At 43.4% G+C, this 18,950-nt stretch overlaps 2 protein-coding genes across 3 annotated transcripts; both read left to right on the forward strand.

Moving 5' to 3' along the window:
* Positions 1–485: 485 nt before the first annotated feature.
* On the forward strand, positions 486–6,536 carry atp6v1ab (ATPase H+ transporting V1 subunit Ab). The gene is made up of 15 exons (XM_086020495.1): positions 486–638; positions 1,720–1,806; positions 1,890–2,018; positions 2,114–2,328; positions 2,693–2,830; positions 2,900–3,051; positions 3,134–3,296; positions 3,474–3,582; positions 3,653–3,775; positions 4,057–4,171; positions 4,256–4,319; positions 4,394–4,597; positions 4,677–4,771; positions 4,886–5,057; positions 5,969–6,536. The coding sequence occupies exons 2-15, from the start codon at positions 1,725–1,727 to the stop codon at positions 6,059–6,061; spliced, it is 1,854 nt and encodes a 617-aa protein (XP_085876621.1). The 5' UTR covers positions 486–638; positions 1,720–1,724; the 3' UTR covers positions 6,062–6,536.
* A 287-nt stretch (positions 6,537–6,823) lies between these two features.
* Positions 6,824–17,474, forward strand: gramd1c (GRAM domain containing 1c). 2 transcript variants are annotated; one of them, XM_086020494.1, is made up of 18 exons: positions 6,824–6,992; positions 8,352–8,463; positions 9,139–9,262; positions 9,422–9,522; positions 9,650–9,829; positions 9,946–10,026; positions 13,024–13,142; positions 13,290–13,422; positions 13,504–13,672; positions 13,987–14,130; positions 14,213–14,331; positions 14,511–14,653; positions 14,734–14,837; positions 15,491–15,652; positions 15,989–16,055; positions 16,560–16,679; positions 16,752–16,860; positions 16,941–17,474. In XM_086020494.1, exons 2-18 carry the CDS (start codon positions 8,365–8,367, stop codon positions 17,007–17,009), a joined length of 2,043 nt encoding a protein of 680 aa, XP_085876620.1. In that variant the 5' UTR covers positions 6,824–6,992; positions 8,352–8,364; the 3' UTR covers positions 17,010–17,474. The 2 variants fall into 2 exon arrangements, with proteins under 2 accessions (XP_085876620.1, XP_085876619.1); XM_086020493.1 differs by lacking the exon at positions 6,824–6,992 and having other exon boundaries at positions 8,332–8,463; positions 9,734–9,829.
* The last annotated feature ends 1,476 nt before the right edge of the window (positions 17,475–18,950 follow it).

The following is an 18,950-nucleotide window of genomic DNA, read 5'->3' on the forward strand; positions in this document are numbered from 1 at the left end:
CTGTCAGGATGTATACTAGACTTTCTTTTTAACTAACTAGCTCGTGTTTTGGTATGTATTTATTTGAAACGTGTAAAATATTGGACCGAGTGTTATTATAAGAGCATTTGTGAGAATAAAAGAAAAAGTGATAATTCTTTGTATTTTAAAATGAAAATCAAATAACGAGTCGTTTTCCATTTCCATCCGCGTAGAAATCAGTCACGTGCTCGAATTGCCTTAGCTACTTTCGAAAAGTCACTTGGTCATTTGTTCAAATAACATCCCGATAATATATATATATATATTACGTACATGGCCGCCCCCGCCATGTACGAAACGAAAACGAAGACGCGTTCAACTTTGATGCGAGACAAAGTTGGGACTATATATATATATATATATATTATTTTTTAGCAATGCGTTTAAAATAATATCCAGTCGTTAGAATGGACTATTAATAGAGGATTTATTTTATTTTTTTGATTTATTATTTCTTCGTGCAGTTCCGGGGGAGGATCCAAAATGGTGGGCCGAGCAGTGGCAGCTTCCGTCCATGAATGAAGTCAGCTGACCTGTGTCTGCTGCTGTCACGCATCACATCGCGCATCGTTTTCTCCCCAAGCAAGACAGCAAAACAGCCGTTTCGCAATCACACGGTGAGCTAGATGTATTCCTAACGATAACCTGACGTTGTTTAGACATCGGCGCTTACACTATTTTATTCTGAATTGCTTGTTGTTTTAAGACGAGTAACCCATTGCACCAAAATGCCGGGGAGCCCCTGTTTTCTCTCAGGCCGAGAGCGACTCACATCGTGTCAGTGTTACCAAATAACATTATTATTGTCATATTAAAATCAAGTCTATGCAGGGGGATGTTAGCATTCTTATTGTGAAGGTTATTCGCTGTAATTACGTCGGGCGACATGGCTGCGTAAAATGAAGCAGCGTCGCCAAACATGTCGTTCTCTGTCATAATAACATTCGTTCAAAATCGTACGAATTAGCCGAGTTTAACGGGTTAACTCGTTTTCAGTCAGCTTTTCAATTCACACCGGGGCGTCAGGACTGTGCCGCTTACATGCAACATTCTGAACACACAATATTTACCTACACGCACGCACGCACACACTCCCTGTAGTTTAAGGAAGACACATGACCACCTGTACACCTATTAATCAAATTTCAGTGATGGCGAGCTACTATTAACTATAAACCGTATTAAAAAATGGGCATCGCTAAGTTCCCCATTCACAGTCACAGACAGTGCATGCTCATTTTCCACTTCCTTATCTGACCAGTAAGTCATGTGCCACGGTCACATGATCATTATGCATAAAGTTTGTGCTCCCTGTCCTTAGGTGGAATGCATGAAGGATTATGATGATGCGATCGAATACACAACACACACACACACAGACTACTTGTCAATATTTGCAAGACAATTTGTGCATTAAATGACTCAAGCAGCTCGTTCATTAGTCAAACAAGCCCACCTTATCTCTGCACTGTTTCATTTATTTCTTGTCAAGAAGTACTGAAGCTGCTGCTTTTTAAGGGGGGGAGCTGGGTTAAACTGGTCGCTGCAGTTACTTCAGTGGCCTACTTTTGGCGCTGTCCTATCATGTAAACCGAGAATCAGCCTCCCAGGCCAAGCGGGAGGGACAATTAAGGGCACGGATAAATGGCAACAATTGATGAGCATGAGTATTATTTTTTTTTTTCTCCTACAAACCAGTGACGATGGACACATCCAAGCTCCCCAAGATCCGAGATGAGGACCGAGAGAGCCAGTTTGGATACGTGCACGGAGTCTCCGGACCAGGTTACTGCCACATCGTGGATATCGCTAAAGCCGGGATTGTTTTTTTTTTTTTTTTTTTTATAAAATCTTTTTCTTCACTCTAGTGGTGACTGCGACCGCCATGGCGGGGGCGGCCATGTACGAGCTGGTGCGCGTCGGCCACAGCGAGCTGGTGGGAGAGATCATCCGGCTGGAGGGAGACATGGCCACCATCCAGGTCTACGAGGAGACGTGTATCCTTCTTGAAGGCCCCGCTATTTGTAAATTTGTAACGCACGTTTAACGATGAAAAAGAGTCTCTTTGTTTTTTCCTGAACTTGTGACCCAGCCGGCGTGTCTGTCGGCGACCCGGTGCTGCGTACCGGCAAGCCGCTCTCTGTGGAGCTGGGCCCGGGAATCATGGGCTCCATCTTCGACGGCATCCAGCGACCCCTGAAGGACATCAACGACCTCACGCAGAGCATCTACATCCCGAGAGGCGTCAACATCGGGTCACTCAACAGAGACATCAAGTGGGAGTTCTCGCCCGTCAAGAGTCTGCGGGTACGTGGCCGTGCAACCTCATAACTAGATCTGGAATGGCGGCTTTTTTTTTTTTAGAAGAATTTGGGGGGGGGGGTTCAAAAAAAAAAAAAAAGGAGTTTTCTTTTTTGTCATTCAGTCTAATTAGAAAGTGCGTAGTCTTATTTGCCCCCCAACTGATGAAAAATTGTGCCCGCCCCCTCCCTGAATTAGATTTTCTCAAATAGTCAAGTTTAGGGGGTGTGGGAAGTGGCAGTAAAATAGGCCAAAATCCAAACATCAGGGGGTGAAGCAGGGTAAGTGACTAGTTGTTTACCAGAAGTGGCATCTGTAAAGCTGTAGGTTACCATGGATTTTTTTCCTTTTTTCTCCTTGTCTCTGTTAGGTTGGCAGTCACATCACAGGCGGAGACATCTACGGGATGGTGTACGAGAATTCCCTCATCAAGCACAAAATCATGCTCCCGCCCAAAAACCGAGGCACTGTAACCTACGTGGCCCCGCCGGGAAACTATGACCTCTCCGTGAGTGCCGACATTATTTACACGAACCAAAGCAATTCCCAGTGACATTTCTTCCCAATCCGCCACCAGGACGTGGTGATGGAGCTGGAGTTCGAAGGTGTGAAGGAGAAGTTCACCATGGTGCAGTTGTGGCCCGTCAGACAAGTCCGTCCCGTCACGGAGAAGCTGCCCGCCAACCACCCGCTGCTGACCGGACAGCGAGTCCTGGACGCCCTTTTCCCGTCAGCCCTTTGAAACGTTTCCCCTCCGCGAGACGCCTCGATCGCCCGCCTGGGGTCCCTCAACCGCTCGTTTGAATTGCAGGTGCGTGCAGGGAGGGACCACAGCCATCCCGGGTGCTTTCGGCTGCGGCAAGACCGTCATCTCCCAGTCGCTGTCCAAGTACTCCAACAGCGACGTCATCGTCTACGTGGGCTGCGGCGAGCGTGGCAACGAGATGTCGGAAGTGCTGCGAGATTTCCCCGAGGTGAGGCAACTCGTCGTGTCATATTTGATGTTCATTCCCATTCGTTTTTTGTCTCCGCTGTTAATTTGAAATAATGTCCTGTTTTTGAACAAACCGATGAATCGACAAAATAATGGTCGGATTAATCGATTATCCCTGACACCTTGCGTTGTTTTTTTTCCCCCCCCCCCCACACAGCTGACCATGGAGGTGGACGGCAAGACCGAGAGCATCATGAAGAGAACGGCGCTGGTGGCCAACACCTCCAACATGCCCGTAGCCGCCCGAGAAGCCTCCATCTACACGGGTACGCGCCGGCAGCCGTCACGGAAGGCGTCAGTCTGGCTTGAAATATTTGCTTTGTTTGTTTTTGGCAGGCATCACGCTGTCCGAGTACTTCCGAGACATGGGCTACAACGTCAGCATGATGGCCGACTCCACCTCCCGCTGGGCCGAAGCCCTCAGGGAGATTTCGGGACGTCTGGCTGAGATGCCCGCCGGTAAGTCAGGAAGACTATTTCTCTCACTCCAACAAAATTCACATCTTCTTACATTTTTGACATGATTGATTTTATTTTTTTGTGCCGAATCTATATTTGTTATCAGTTCAAATTCAATAAAAACAACTACTTCATTTTAAGATTCTACATACTGAGATGATCATGTATTTAAGTCAAACTCCCTCCAAAGTTTGGTGTAACACCCACGAACAGCCCTTAGGTGGAGCCAGTGCGTCGAAAATGTGAAGTAGGTGAAAGTAAGCGGTGTGTTGCGTCTGCAGACAGCGGCTACCCGGCCTACCTGGGCGCCCGTCTGGCCTCCTTCTACGAGCGCGCCGGTCGGGTGAAGTGTCTGGGCAACCCCGAGAGGGAGGGAAGCGTCAGCATCGTCGGAGCGTGAGTCAAGACACAAAAAAAAAAAAAAAAAAACCCCAAAAAAACCATTAAAAATACGCTTTGAAAAATGTGTTTTGATTCTAGTGTGTCGCCCCCTGGTGGTGACTTTTCTGATCCTGTTACCTCAGCCACACTTGGAATCGTTCAGGTGATAATTATCCAACGCCGATGCCATCTACTCCACGGCGACACGTATGTTGACGCGGTGTCTTCTGGTGTCAGGTGTTCTGGGGTCTGGACAAGAAGCTGGCCCAGAGGAAACACTTCCCCTCGGTCAACTGGCTTATCAGCTACAGCAAGTACACCCGCGCCCTGGACGAGTACTACGACAAGCACTTTGCCGAGTTTGTGCCGCTGCGCACCAAGGCCAAGGAGATCCTGCAGGAGGAGGAGGACCTGGCTGAGATCGTGCAGCTCGTCGGGAAGGTGAAGTGCTGACGTTGCCGTTTGAAAAAGGGAGTTAGTTCAATTGCGAAGCGGTCGCCTGATTACTTGGCTGTGGCAGGCGTCACTGGCGGAAACGGACAAGATCACTCTGGAAGTGGCCAAGCTGATTAAAGACGACTTTCTGCAGCAGAACGGCTACACGCCTTACGACAGGTCCGAATTTATTTATGTATTTATTTTTTGAATTACCCACACGCAATAGTAGGGCTGCAACAATCTCAATGTTGGCGAGCATTGAAATGAAGGAGTGAACGTGCGCTTCCACAGATTCTGTCCCTTCTACAAGACGGTGGGCATCCTGTCCAACATGATCGCCTTCTACGACATGGCGCGCCACGCGGTGGAGACTACGGCGCAGAGCGACAACAAGATCACCTGGGCCATGATCCGGGAGCACCTGGGAGAAATCCTCTACAGGATCAGCTCCATGAAATTTAAGGTCTGTAGATTTTGTTCATTTGTTCATGCCCCACTAAACAAGTTTGTTGAGTTTCAAGCGTTTGCTCGGTCAAGTTTTATTTCGTGTTGCAAGCTTCCAATATGCTGCCACGAGGCCACGCCCCTAAAGCACCGGAGTTCAAAGTACGGCCCCGGGGGCCCATTTGTGGCCCGCGGCATGTTTTTCTTTGACCCTGTTCAAATAATACATTAAAAATATGGTCTGCATTAGAAGGTTACGAGAAAGTTAAATGTGTGAAAGTTATCATCACTGTTTTTAAAAATTCAACATATTGATAAAAAAAAAATTGGTTGCAAGATATCACATAAAAAAAAAAATTGCTCTTCTTTTTAACATACTCTCAAGTTGAAGTTGACGATCTTTTTTTTATTGTATTCTAAAAGAAAATTTAGAAAATAAATGTTTTAATAAAAAAAGTTAAGATACATTAAATACATTTTGAATGTTACACAATATCACACCTATTATTTTAAATTGTTAAAAAAAACAACATTTTTTTTAAATTTAATATAATACAAAAAGATATCCACTACTGTTTAACATTTTTCAAGTTGACTCTGACAAGATATTGGCTATATTCCTAATCAATCATTTTAAATTAGAAAAAAAAAAAATCCATATCCAGTGTCACAAGTTATCACATTAATATTAACAACATTTTGCTTTGTCACCGATAACATACTGTAAAGCTCAAATGTAGGTTTTTTTTCCGGGATGTGGCCCTCACTGGAAATAGTTTGGACATTCACACATTCAACACGTGTATATAATGACACTTTATAAAACCGCATAACCTTGCACTCGCAGAAAATGCCGGAGCAGCACACAACTATTCCTAATGTGTTGCCTTTTATTGGATTACTCTTAAGCTTGTCATTGTGTCAATGCAGGACCCGGTGAAGGACGGCGAGGCCAAGATAAAGGGCGAGTACGCGCAGCTGCTGGAAGACATGCAGAACGCCTTCCGCACTCTGGAAGAATAGATGTTCATTTTTGGGGGGATTTTTTTTTGTTTTTTTTGGTCTCCAATCCATCACATTCCGCCGTTTTGTGCTTCCCTGTTGTGTGCGCGCGCGCGCAACTTCATATGGAGGTCAAAGAGAAAAGCTGTACTGTATTTGTGATTATTTGACGCCTCAAGTAGGCGCTCTCTGGATCCTCTGCATGATGTTGACTTCTCGTGTGGCCCTTTTGTTTACATCGTCATCCTATGTGTGTGGTTGCTCTTTTCCAGTGGACACAAGTCACACACTATCATCTCTGTACAGAAGAATTATGAACAGAATATGTAACGCGACGAGTCTATTTATTGCAACGTTTTTGACGTAACTTGGTGTCGTTTTTGTTTGACGCGTGTGTGTTTTGTGTTGTGTACTTTTGCCGCGTGGATGTATGTACGGGTCCGACGGTTCCCAAGTGATTAAACGTGCGGGCTTGAGAAGAGAACAAAAGGAAAAACTGGTGTCTCTGCCTTTGTTGCTGTTCGACTGGTCTCACCGCATGTCTGGCATAGTTTTCAAATGGGAGCTGTCAGTGCCTTGTAGGGGATGAGGAAGTCTTACCCCCAAAAAGGTGTAAACATCAGACATTTTGCGGCGTTTATATTATGAGAATTTATAGGTTTTAGTTGTGTTTAAAATTGCTATGTGGACCTGATGACCTGCGCTCGGGAGTTTGGTGTAACCCACAGACCGTAGGTTTGAACACCCCCGTCCTTCAAAATGGATTCCTCCAAAAATGTCTCCAATGAGGAGTCAATCGCACTTAAAGGTATGAGGTACACCTGCAGACCAAACAAAACATTTGAATAAACCCCCAGACCTGCAAGCGTTCCCCCAAACAAACAAACAAATAAGACAATTTCAAACTGGGAGCGTTTTCTTGTTGCGCCATCCTGGGTCCACACCGAGTCAGGTAGGTTGGCAGGTTTTCGTTTTTTGTCGAGTCGTCACGGTGCTTTTAATCGCACCATCCTCGCAGTTTTGGGGGAGTTTAGATCCACGTGGAGTGATAACTGCCGTCTTTCAACACAGACTGATAAAGATGATTCATTCCACGCTGAAAAAAAAGGCTTTGTCTGACCTCACGGGATCTGCTTAACAAAGCGGTTCCTTGGAGATTTTTAATTTTTTTATTAATGTGCAACCGACTATATGCGCACTCAAACAATAAATGGTATGGTTTTAATAATGTACCTCGTCGATCACATAAACTATAAAAAAAAAAAAAGAAACGTCAAACTATAAAACCTCATTCGAAGCCTGTTATAACTGATTGAGGACCGAAACTACATTATAAACAAAAGTTAAAAACAATAATACGGACTAGCAGGAGCATAAGTAACGTACTGTACACCCCACGAAGTATAAATAGTTAGGCATTCAGTTTTTCTGCAAATAATGGAAGATAGTTTCACCCTCAAAAATCCACGAAAAGGCGAATTATTTATTTGCTGAAAATATTTTGTATTTGTGCACGGGTGCCGCATTAATTGGTATGAAGTGAGTTTGATCTATATTTTAGACAAAAGTAGTCGTTTGCCACCATTTTGTGGCATCTAGGCAATCACAGTACCGTATAAATCCTTTTTGGGGGGGAGTTCGGTTACTCCTTTTTTTTGAACTTAACAATTTGGACATTACATGCCATAACTTCACACAGAAGAGAAATACAACAAAACACAGCAAATTTAACGATAAAACAATGTATGTAAGAATGTAAAAAAATATTTGAAAAAAAAATACACATAAATGCCAGGGGTCCTAAATAAAAACTATTGAAAACATTAAAATGAGAACACAACATTGGGTCAATTACTACCATAACACATGAATCTCAAATTGCTCCATCACTTGTTGCTAGGCAGTGTTCATGGGTCAAAAATATAATCCAGGCCTACTCATGGTCACCTTACCACAGCGCAAGCCACTGGATCTGATGGCGCACTGCATACTTGCCCCAAATACAAAATGGTAGAAAGTGTAAAGGTTTATCGTGAGTCAATACGTGTGTGTGTGTGTGTGCGCGTGTGTGTGTGTGTGTATGTGTGTTTGTTTTTCCATGCCGTCAAACCAGTTGGGCTGGCGTTCTAATGAGATCCCTCAGGGCCCCGTGTGATGTTTGATGACATTCACTTTAGAAGTCATTAGACAGAGGTGTCCAAGTCCTCCCCTTAAAACACCAGCGGAGTTCTCCACGGTGTCAAAACAAAAAGCTCTTACAACTAATAGGATCACACACACACGTTTAGCTTTTTTTTTTGTATGTGCACAGTGCGCCAGAGCAGATGGACCAGCTGTCAAACTGGTCTGGCGCGGGAGGTGACATCACGGACGAGACCACATCGCAGATAGAGGATGAGGGCTCTGACGAGGAAGGACAGGAGGTAATGATACCAACAACAACAAAAAACAAAAAATCAGGGGCAAATATTGTTTAGTGGAGTAAAACTTGACAAACGTTATGACCAAAGGGGGATATACAGCAGTATGTAATCTGACCTTTAAACGTGAGTGTTGGGTCTCTGGAGTGTGTCTATAATATTGTAAGTTCTAAAAACATTAACAGAGAGTATTAACAGCATTAAACTACAATATTAGTCGTTTATATTGGCTGTTTATGTTGTTCCGCTGTTAAGAGGACTTTAGTAGTAGTTGAAACAAGGCATTCTGATAAATATTGCGTTTGTGGAATAAGAGTTAATCCGCCTGCCTTTAGCCATCTCCGGGGGCGGCCATTTTCTCACTTCTGTCGACTGAAAATGACATCACAACTACTCAGGGTTGACCTGTTTTCTGAAGTTGAGCCGTGATTGGTTGTTACCTGAGCCTTGAGTGGTCGTGATGTCATTTTCAGTCGACAGAAGTGACAAAATGGCCGCCTCCGGAGATGGCTAAAAAGGGGTTGATTTTGCTGCTAAACTCATATTCCACAAACGCAATATTAATCAGAATGCGGTGTTTCAACTAGTGGGCCTGCTGGGAGCATATTCTTGAAAAAATGTGTTTTGGTTGATTTCCTCTTTTAAGGAATGCAAACTGTCTCATTTTTGTCATTTCAGAGCTCCGACAACCAGATAAACTGTCTCAGCTCGTCATCACCCCCCGTGCCAACCTACAAACAGAGGCGCGATGAGTTCCGGAAGTTGTTCAAAGACGTGTCGAGCTCAGACAGACTCCTGCTTGGTAAGTGTCACGGAGTGGGGGGAAAAAATCTGTTAAAATTGCGAATCTGGTTTACTGTGGGGAAAAAAATGGCAGAATTGAATTTATCGCCCAGCCCACAAAGGATAATGTTTTTTGCCGTCGTTTCTCACGTTGTGTATGTGTGATGTATTTCCTCAGACTACCCGTGTGCTCTCCAGCGAGACATACTCCTGCAGGGACGTCTCTACCTCACCCACAATTGTCTGTGTTTCTGCAGCAATGTCTTCCGCGGCACTAAGGTAATAAAATGAGCAGAATGTGGTATTTTCACACACTTGAAGTTATATAAAAAATGTTTAGAACCATAATATGCTCTGGTCTAAAGACGGCATTCTGATTAAGATTGTGTTTGTGGAATCAATTAAGCACGGACTAGTGTTTGGCTCCTCGCGGGTGAAACAAGAGGGCAGCCATTTTACGCTGCCATCGTCCCCCTCACTGTGTCTGCAGATTAGCCTGGCCCTCAAAGAAATCAGCCACATGAGCCGGGAGAAAACGGCGCGGCTAATTCCCAACGCCATCCAGATCTGCACCAGCAAGGAGAAGGTGCGGAATCATTACAGAGAGAGCTGACACAAACGTATCTGGTGTTCGATCAGTGATTTTTGCGTTTGGGTTTTCACCCGCCCTTCCCTTCCCTTCCCTTCCCCTCCCACGCGCAGCTCTTCTTCACTTCATTCTCGGCGAGGGAGAAAAGTTTCAACGGGGTCTTCCGCCTGTGGCAGAATGCGCTGCTGAACAAGGTAAAGTCCACCACAGCCGACTCTTGTCACGCTCAGGCCGCATTTATCACTTCCACAAAGGAGGTTGTTTTCACTGTATTTATGCTGCTTTTCCCCTGCACTGCCATCTGCTTTTATTTATTTATTTTTAACTTAAGAATTGTACATGGCGGGAAAAAATAGCAAAGGAGGAGAACGGGGCGACTGACTGAGAGCAGCAAAGCGGAGACTGTGGAGTATGGTAAAATAGGCTAAGCTAGCATGCGTGTTTATTTTTGTCTTTTGCATCCACTGTTGCAATGACGAATTTGCGTGGCCAGTGCTCATTTAACATTTTCTGCTCTCTGCTTTTGCCAACGGAATGAGCATGAACGGTGCAAGTAAAAAAAAGTACAGGACATGCTAAAGCTACCTAGCCGATGTCTGTAAAACATTACATTTTCTTTCCGCATTTCTGTAGAAAATTGTTTCACTTCAAACTTATTGCATGGGAAAGAAATGGAAAAAATAAAGCTGCGTCTCTTGTGGAAAATTACCATAATGACATTAAAAATGAAACAAAAAACTGTTAGCTGTAAACTCTCCAATAAATGAAAGATTCTCAGATGCATTTTAAAAATATGTAAACACAATTACAATACATAAAAGAAAAATGTCACAAACCAAATCAATGTAGGACCACAGTGTCTGTAATGTTTCTAATTTTCAGTACACCTGTTTAGCATTTGTATTTTTTTTTTTTGTCCTTGTTTCGACTTAGAATAAAAAAAAATGCAGTTAATTATTTTGGAAAGGAATACATGGTGCTATTCCTAGTTGTAACTTGTCACCTTACATGACCCCCACACTATCGAAGCTTTTTTTTTTTTTTTTTTTTTTTCTTCTCATCTGAAATCCAGAGAGCGCCATGTCACTTTACCCTGACCGCTATAACCACCAGCACTTATCTTATCAGCCCAAAGTCCGAATGAGATGGCTCCAGCTGGAGTCGTGCTGCTTTTGAAGTTATCGCTTGTTGTTGCGCATAGCAACAGGAGGAGAAAATGCCAGTTACATGAAACATTTAACTCACAAAGTCTTATAAGGGGTCCTCTGTTTGCGAACTAGCCTACGAGCATGTGGTCATGCCACAAAGAAGGCATGCTCATTTGCACCCATAGTGATTGATTTCCGTTGAATTCTTTATTATTTCTGGCCTGCAATTGTTTTTACATACAAACACGAACTGTGATTATGACTTTATGACAGTTGGAAAAGGTGAGCGGTAGACTGTGGAAATTTAGGATACGTTTGCAGTGTTGCAGTATAACAAATTAAGTTATACTTCTCGGAGGGAGAGGAAAAGGTCAAAGCACATTGGCAAGAGAACCAAAAAGAGGAGGCGTAATGAGTTTATTAGCATTGTGCTTTATGAGACTTTGTAATATCGCTTTTATTAGCCTGTCGCTAATTTATTAGTCACTTGCTTTTATTTGACATTTTTTTCGGTTCAAATGATTTGTCAGTAGTTTATATAAGTATTATTAGCTGCAAATTCGCACCTGTTTCATTAGCCTCTTACTAAGATGCTAGCTCAATTTTTCATTATTTCCAAATGAACTACCATTAGATCTTTAATAGTGTGTAGGTCGACTGAAAGTTAAATAGTAGAAGTACTCAATGTGCCGTTTAACTGTTTGTTCATACTCTTCCTGTTTGGATAGTTGAATAATATGTAACTATGTTTAATTTACATGCTCAGTGCATGCAATGAAAATATAAGATCCGCTGCATTTTAGCATTTGATTGTTCAGAAGTACCTCGTGAAGTGAAGTGGTCATTGTGGCATTACATAGCTGAGGGTTTCTGTCGTCCTATGCTGCAGTAGCATGTTGGCACACGCGTGTGCGTGTTTGTATGTATGTGTGTGTGTGTGTGCGTGTGTCAGTGGGGATTTGGAGGCACAACAACACCCCCATGTAAAGTTCATTGACCTCAGATGTTTCCACAAAAGCAGGAGGGAGAAGTAATTTGCATTTGACACAAACACACGGGGGACTCTTGAGACACTTTAAACAGCAATAAAAAAATTATATTTGAGGGTTTATTTATTAATTAATTTATTTATTTATCTATTAACATTTGAGGGTTTATTTTGTGTGTGTGTTTTTGAGCGAAATGACGAAAGTGACGTGGGCGGTGCGTCTCCACTTCCGGGAAGTAAGAGCAAGTGTGTGTGTGGTTCTTTTTTTTTTCTTTTCTTTTTTTTAAAAACTTTACCTCACACTTTGACCGCCCGTCCAGCAGCCGGCTGTGGGGGAAATGACCTCCAGCAAGTAAGCCTTTTTAAAAAGCGCTTTATTCTTTTGGCTTGAACGCGCGAAGACCAGCGTTCACGCGAATGTGCTTTTTAACACGTGCGGTGTTGCGTTAAAGTTCAGGTACAACTTGCGTAAATGCTGGAAGATCAGCATTAACACTCAAATGTCTTGACTTAAACATTCTTTGAAGCTGAGCGTTAAATTGCACAACTGCTTTATGTGTCAAAATGTATGGGTAAAATGCAAATGCAATTTTAACTACAAAGCTAAAGCTGAAAGAGAAATGATTACGCAATAATGTTAAAAAAAAAAAAGTTGTGTGAATGCTGAAAAAAAGTCACTTTGATGTTGTGGCTCAAAGGCTGAATGCTTTTTTTTTTGCTAGTGTGCATCCATTCGCCCCCCCCCCGCCCCCCTGGTGTTAATGCTGGGTTACAAAAATTTACAATATTGCTCTGGTCAAAAATTATTTACCTGTGAAAGTAACCAGCCATAGCACTCACTGTTCAAGTACTGTAATCTGATTAATATCAGGCTTGTTATATGCTGCGATGTATTAACTAGTGTTGTCTCTTATTTTCTGTTGCTGGTCTCCACGGGAGACCGTATAATACACAATGTAAATCATACACACAAAGGCAGCCCTTGGTTACCCAAAGCTCACTTCCTGCCACCTTCCAAAATGATAGACTAATAATATACTTTCCTCCACTACCAGTCGCTGACCAACACAGAGGTTTGGCAGATGGTCAGGCAGCACTATGGAAATGAGCTGGGCCTGAGCCACGAGGAGATGGAGAGCACGCAGTTTCCGGCGGACTTGAGCATGCAGAGCAGGTGAGCGCGTTGTCACGCAAATATTGTTTTATTCTTTTCCCACTGTCCACTAATTCCCTCAAGTTTTACCCAAAGAGGGGAAAAAATGCAACTAATAAATAGGTAAGGAGTGCGAAGAGTAAAATTTAAACTCTTTTTGTCTGTAAGTCACGGGGGTGACGACTGCTGCTTTTCAAAGCTGGAGGGGAAGCCATCCATTCGCCTTACCGCTCCTGAGCTGCCGTCCTTCGAAAATGACGACGTTTCCTCCGCCGCCAGTTCACAAAAGTCTCCTATCGAGGTACTCGGTCGACGTCTCTCTCTCTCCGCACAAATATTATCTCCGCTCACTATTTTTTTTTTTTGCGGCGTTGTCGAGCAGGAGGAGCGCCGCGTCTCCATGTCGCCGCGCCGCGTGTCCCTGTCTCCGCGCCGCAGTCCCGTTCCATTTGTGGAACGCCTGGAGCCGGAAACGGTCGCTAAGCATTTGCGACCTTACCCGGAAGAGGATGCCGTGTCTCAGGAGAGCGGATCGGAGAGCGTGGAAGAAGGTGAGGAAGATGCAAACGGGAAGCTCCCACAAGTGAAATTTTGAATTTGTCTTGCGCAACAAAATTGCTACAAAGGCTTTAAAAGGAGAGGCCTGGTCTGGTGAGTGACATGGGTGTCAGCCAATGTGTGTCGAGTTGGCTACTGTGCACTGTTTTGCCACTGGCTAAACGTTATAGCCTTTCTGTGTGCTGTTTTGTTTTTGTCAAACTGTGCAAACAGACAACGGCCTTTTTTTTTTCTCCCCCACATAGTCATTCAATGTCACATAATAATGTTTAAATTTGTGCGCAAATGACTTCCTGTCCTTCCATAGCCGAGGATCGAGTTGGCCTACCGAAGGAGCAGGGCCGCCTGTACCTCAACAAGGTGTTCCACGTGAGCGCCAGCCGAATGTTCGACCTGCTCTTCACCGAGTCCGCCTTCATCCGCCACTTCATGAGCGTGCGCAAGATAACCAGTGAGTGCTCCTCCTCCTCCTCCTCGCCGCGCTCTCCGAAACCGATGATGTTCCCGCCTCGCAAAATGGCTGTCATGTCCAGATCCGAGCTTTGTGGCGTGGCAAAAAGACCCCAGCGGAGACATGAAGAGGAGCCTGAACTACACCATAACCATCAGTAACCCTCTGATTGGCAAATTCTCCACAGCAACAGAGAACCAGGTGTGTTTGTTTACCTTTTTTTTTTTTTTTTTTTTTGAAGCTCTGACTTAACCAGCTTTGGCGGTATTTTGCAGCTTTTTATTTATAAAAAGAGGACAAAATTGTGCCCAAAAGCCACAACTAGATAATTTTTTTTCCCCTCCAGCCTTTGATGACTAACCATTCCGTTGACTTGTCAGACGCTGTACAAAGAGTCTCGAGACGGTCAGTATTACCTGGTGGACTCGGAGGTGTACACGCACGACGTGCCCTACCACGACTACTTCTACACGCAGACTCGCTACCACATCAAAAGTCACACCAAGCGCAAGTGTCGACTCAAGTAAGACTTTTGAAGAGCAAGATGCGTGCATGTTATTGTACGACATTTTTAAACCCTCCGTGTGTGTGTTGCGCTGCTAGGGTGTATACGGATGTCAAGTACAAGAAGCAGCCGTGGGGTTTGGTCAAGTCCTTCATCACCAAGAACTCCTGGAGTGGCATTGAAGATTATTTCAGACAGCTGGGTGAGTAAAACCCACATTACGTAAATTCTTTTTTTTTTTTTTTTCTCCTCGAACATAAGACTCACTACATCATGTATTTTGCTAGTTCAAAGCAGCCTCAAGAAAGTAACAAATAATCACATTGTTTTTATGCCATGGGAGGGAATTCCTGTGCAATGAAAGAAGTGAATCTTCTTTATGTATTCTTGTTTATTTGGTAGTTAAAAAGAAAAAAAAATCACATTTGAAGTCTATCCCATACATTTTAATGGCTGCCTTTTGAGTTTTTTTTTTTTAAGGTCTATTTTGTAAATTTTTGTTCTGCAATAAACAGCAAGCTAAACTCATTAGTTGACGCACTCGCCCCTTACCAGACTAGGCCCCGCCTTCTAAATGCACACGCAGTCACAGATGCAACAGTGTAGAACGTGAGGATGGTGACCCCCAGTGGACAAAATAATACTTGCACCCCACATTCACATTTTTTTATTGGCATTGTTGAATCATGTAAAAAAAAATCGCACTCAATTGATGGTCTAATTACTAGAATACTCGGTTCTAAAAATATTTTCAGGACAAATGGGAATCAAATCTGAAACGAGGTCTTTATGAATACGTCTTTGCATCTGAACGCTCTCTCAAGTATTCAACTTCCCAAGTGCATTTCCATCCAGAGGCAGAACTTTTGGCGGAGGAGGCCGAGATCAACCAGGGAGCTTCGGAGGTCGGCGGGCTGCGGCGGAGACGGCGGACGTTCAGCCGGACGATGCCGGAGCACATGAAGCCCAAAAAGCATTTCGGCCAAACGCCTGACGAACACAGAGACGGCAACATGGGTACGACCTCGTGAATTCCACTTGTGCAGCTGATCAGAAGCTAATCTGTCGATTCTCCACAACAATGCAGCTCTGCTTATCTTACTGAATTAGAGGAATGTCCACTATTTAAGGAAATACTATACTTTGTTTGGAAAGTGGCACAAAATCAGAAACCCGCGATCGGTACAACGCAATCTCCCATATTAACTTCTCAAACTGCAGGATGGTTGCACAAAATCACTCATACTGTTGATATGATTGAATATGTTGGTGCCGCTGGTACTTTGTCGGACGCGGTTTGTAATTATCTTTCAATCTGTCGTCTGTTGAGCCGTTTCTGTTCTCGTGGTTCAGGCCCGGCGGAGATGAGCAGCCCGTACAGATGGAACATCACAGCTATCGTGGCTGCAATGAGTGTGATGTAAGACGACCTGCTCGGCTCTGATTGCAATTCTTCCTGTATTGTGTTTCCCCCTTCTTTTAATTGCTGCTGCAAGTCGGGACATGTTACAAACACCGACCGCAACGGCACCGACAAATAAGATCCAGCACATTCCAAAATTGAGGTTGTTGTGACAGCTCTTCTATTGGATGTTATCAAATTCATCCCCTGAAGCCAGTTTTAGGAGCATGAGCATTTGGTTGGCATGTCTATCATGAGTAGACCCACAAAAAAAGTCTCAAGAAGTCCTGTGAGGGAAGCTACATTTTTATTTTATTTTGATTTTTTTACAAAAAAGCATTTTCAAACACATTACAAGCGCATATCAAACAAATCTCACACTGCAGCTCTGCTTACCTTTTGGCTTTTGACGTGATAGTTTTTCCAGACAAAGGTTGAAAGTGGCTCTAAATCTTCCTCCAGCCTTGCTTTCAAGTCACAGTTGGAGAAGCACTATACAAATGCTCTCTTTTTTCATTTCAGTTTGCTAATTCTGACGGTGCTAAATGTGGGCTTGTTCATCAAGTTGTTGGCCATGGAGGACGTGGCCCACCGCATGTACCTGACGACAAAGCATCGGCTGAAGGAGAGGACCGAGGCCAGGTTTGCTTCGCTCTTCCGCCGCGACTGACTGTCCCTTCGACATATTATGACACCGTTGCGTGTCCAAAATAGCGTCGCGCCCGAGAACGCTTCCAGGCTGGGCCCGCCGCCGTTCAGGAGCAGAGAGGAGGCGCTGCTGCTCAAAACTGTACTGCAGGACTCCATCAATCTTTTAGAGCAGGTGGCGATGCTTTGTAACATCAAATCTTTTCTGTCGTTTCCTGATTTAAATGTCACTGCTCTGCACTTCTCTCTTCGCAGCTCCGCCGTTCCCTGATGCTGCTGCAGCACAACTTTGCATTGGCCAATCAAACGGCGGTTTCACAATGACGCGCGGCGGGGCGTTACACGTCAACGCTCGCCATGTTTTTATTGCTACCGACTGACCTCTTAAAATGTGCCTTTAGTGGCACGCAAAACCAAATGTAAATATTTTATCTTTTTGTTTTATTGTCAGAAAGGGAATCATTATTTAACAATGTCTTTGTTTACAAGTTTGCACATTCTTAATTTTTGGCACAAGGGCCTTGAGCCTGGGATGTGTTTTTACAAATTTCTTGAAATAAATTGGTTTATTCAAGTCTTACTTTGAAGTTTTCCTGCACATTTTACCTTACTGTTTCATTAAATGTATTCCTATGCTCTGCACGTCATGAATGCGCGTTTTGCTGACCACTGTTTTGCATAAATGTTAAGTTTCATGTTTACCGGTGCATTGTTGTCTTCACTGTTCTATTTTGGCCACTTTGGTGAATTTACTTCCCTGATCAATAAACCATGATTCTTCCTACCAAATCTGCAGCATTTTGATACTTAGTCAAATTAAGTTGCAATGTTTTATTTTTACAAAATGTATATTTTTAGTGTTACCCGGGGGGGAAATCATCCTAACATTACACAAATCCTTTTCAATGTAATGAAAATAATGTATGTGGGAAAAGTCAGAGGGGAAAAAACCCTGACATTACAAAAAAACTGCAATTTTACAGATTTCATTTGTCAGTTTTTACAAGGGAAAATGTCATGAGGGAACAGTATATTTTTTGAAAATCATACAAGAAAAAGTTTTACAAAACAGGTAACTTCACTTTATATACAAGATTTTCCTTGCCAAAAATAAAAACAGAAGAAAATCCCAATGTAACATAAATTGTAACATTACAAAAAAAGTTTTGATAATCACGGAACAGATTGCGACACCGCCCCCCCCCCCAAAGGAAAAGTTTAAATTTTAGGACGTTTTTTTTTTACAATTAAAAAAAATCATAATACATGGGAAAAAATCTTAACAATCAACGAGAAAAAATGGAAAAAATGGGTTGTGTTTTTTATTTTGTTTTCCTGAGGTGGACTGGGCACGTCTTACTTTATGTGACGTCATTACTAAGGGACAGACGAGCCAAACAAAAATCAAAAGCCGCCGAATACCCCCACAACCCCGAAAGATTAGAAGTCATGGACTCGAAAGTATTATTCAACCGCACCTATCATACATTTATTAAACTTTCATAACCCGCCAGGTGACTTCCACGAAGTTCGCCTTCGCCACACCCGGAAATGACCGCGCGAGAGGAGTAGCGGACATGTAGCAGCTAATTTTTCTGGTAAGTTTGTCTTCCGCATTTTTGGCCGCCATTTGAACAATACCGAACCTGAAATTCACTGCTGACGAGCGGCACAACCAGGAAGTGAAAGTCCTGAAATTTTCTGAAAATGTCAATTTGGTAAAATTGAAAGTTTTTACGTCAAGTGTAAGGTCTTAACACAAGATTAGAAGGAAGTGACAATTTATGGTTGCTAAGAAACTCCAGTATAACAACCGGAAACGCAAGGAAGTGACACGAAACAGCACGTGACAACTACCAGGGGGACATTATGGACGTGACAACAACCATTAGGACATTATGGTTTTGTTTTACAATTTAAAACCCTGGTGACCGTATTTCTTTTCATGGTGAAATAAGCTAATTCTAGCAACCTGTCTCTTGAAGTGAGTCAGCCCTCATTCGGTCCCAGTGGCGGTTCTAGACCAGTTTTACTGAGGGGGCCTGGCTAGGCCCAAATTAGTTGTCAGTGGGGCATATTCTGCCCACTTATAGCTAACACTAGTTTACCTTACCGCAACACATTTATTGCTGACATGTCTATTCCTCTCCTTTGTTTTTTGTCTATAGTTCAAAATGGAGAAAAAGGACATCACGTTCAATTTTTGCATCATAAAAACGAATAACAATGAGGCAGACAAATTCAAATGAGAGCGTTGAAAGAGCT

Source organism: Filicampus tigris, chromosome 21 (genome assembly GCF_054856515.1).
Source record: "Filicampus tigris isolate MCC_2025a chromosome 21, RoL_Ftig_1.0, whole genome shotgun sequence".
In the NCBI taxonomy this organism is placed as follows: domain Eukaryota; kingdom Metazoa; phylum Chordata; class Actinopteri; order Syngnathiformes; family Syngnathidae; genus Filicampus; species Filicampus tigris.

Excerpts from the sequence above, each read along its gene's own strand:
- atp6v1ab (XM_086020495.1), top strand. The coding sequence starts at position 1,725 with ATGGACACATCCAAGCTCCCCAAGATCCGAGATGAGGACCGAGAGAGC. Across the intron at positions 2,019-2,113 it reads CCAGGTCTACGAGGAGACGT|CCGGCGTGTCTGTCGGCGAC; the intron begins GTATCCTTCTTG and ends CTTGTGACCCAG. Across the intron at positions 5,058-5,968 it reads TCAGCTCCATGAAATTTAAG|GACCCGGTGAAGGACGGCGA; the intron begins GTCTGTAGATTT and ends GTGTCAATGCAG.
- gramd1c (XM_086020494.1), top strand. The coding sequence starts at position 8,365 with ATGGACCAGCTGTCAAACTGGTCTGGCGCGGGAGGTGACATCACGGAC. Across the intron at positions 9,523-9,649 it reads ATGTCTTCCGCGGCACTAAG|CACGGACTAGTGTTTGGCTC; the intron begins GTAATAAAATGA and ends GAATCAATTAAG. Across the intron at positions 15,653-15,988 it reads ACACAGAGACGGCAACATGG|GCCCGGCGGAGATGAGCAGC; the intron begins GTACGACCTCGT and ends CTCGTGGTTCAG.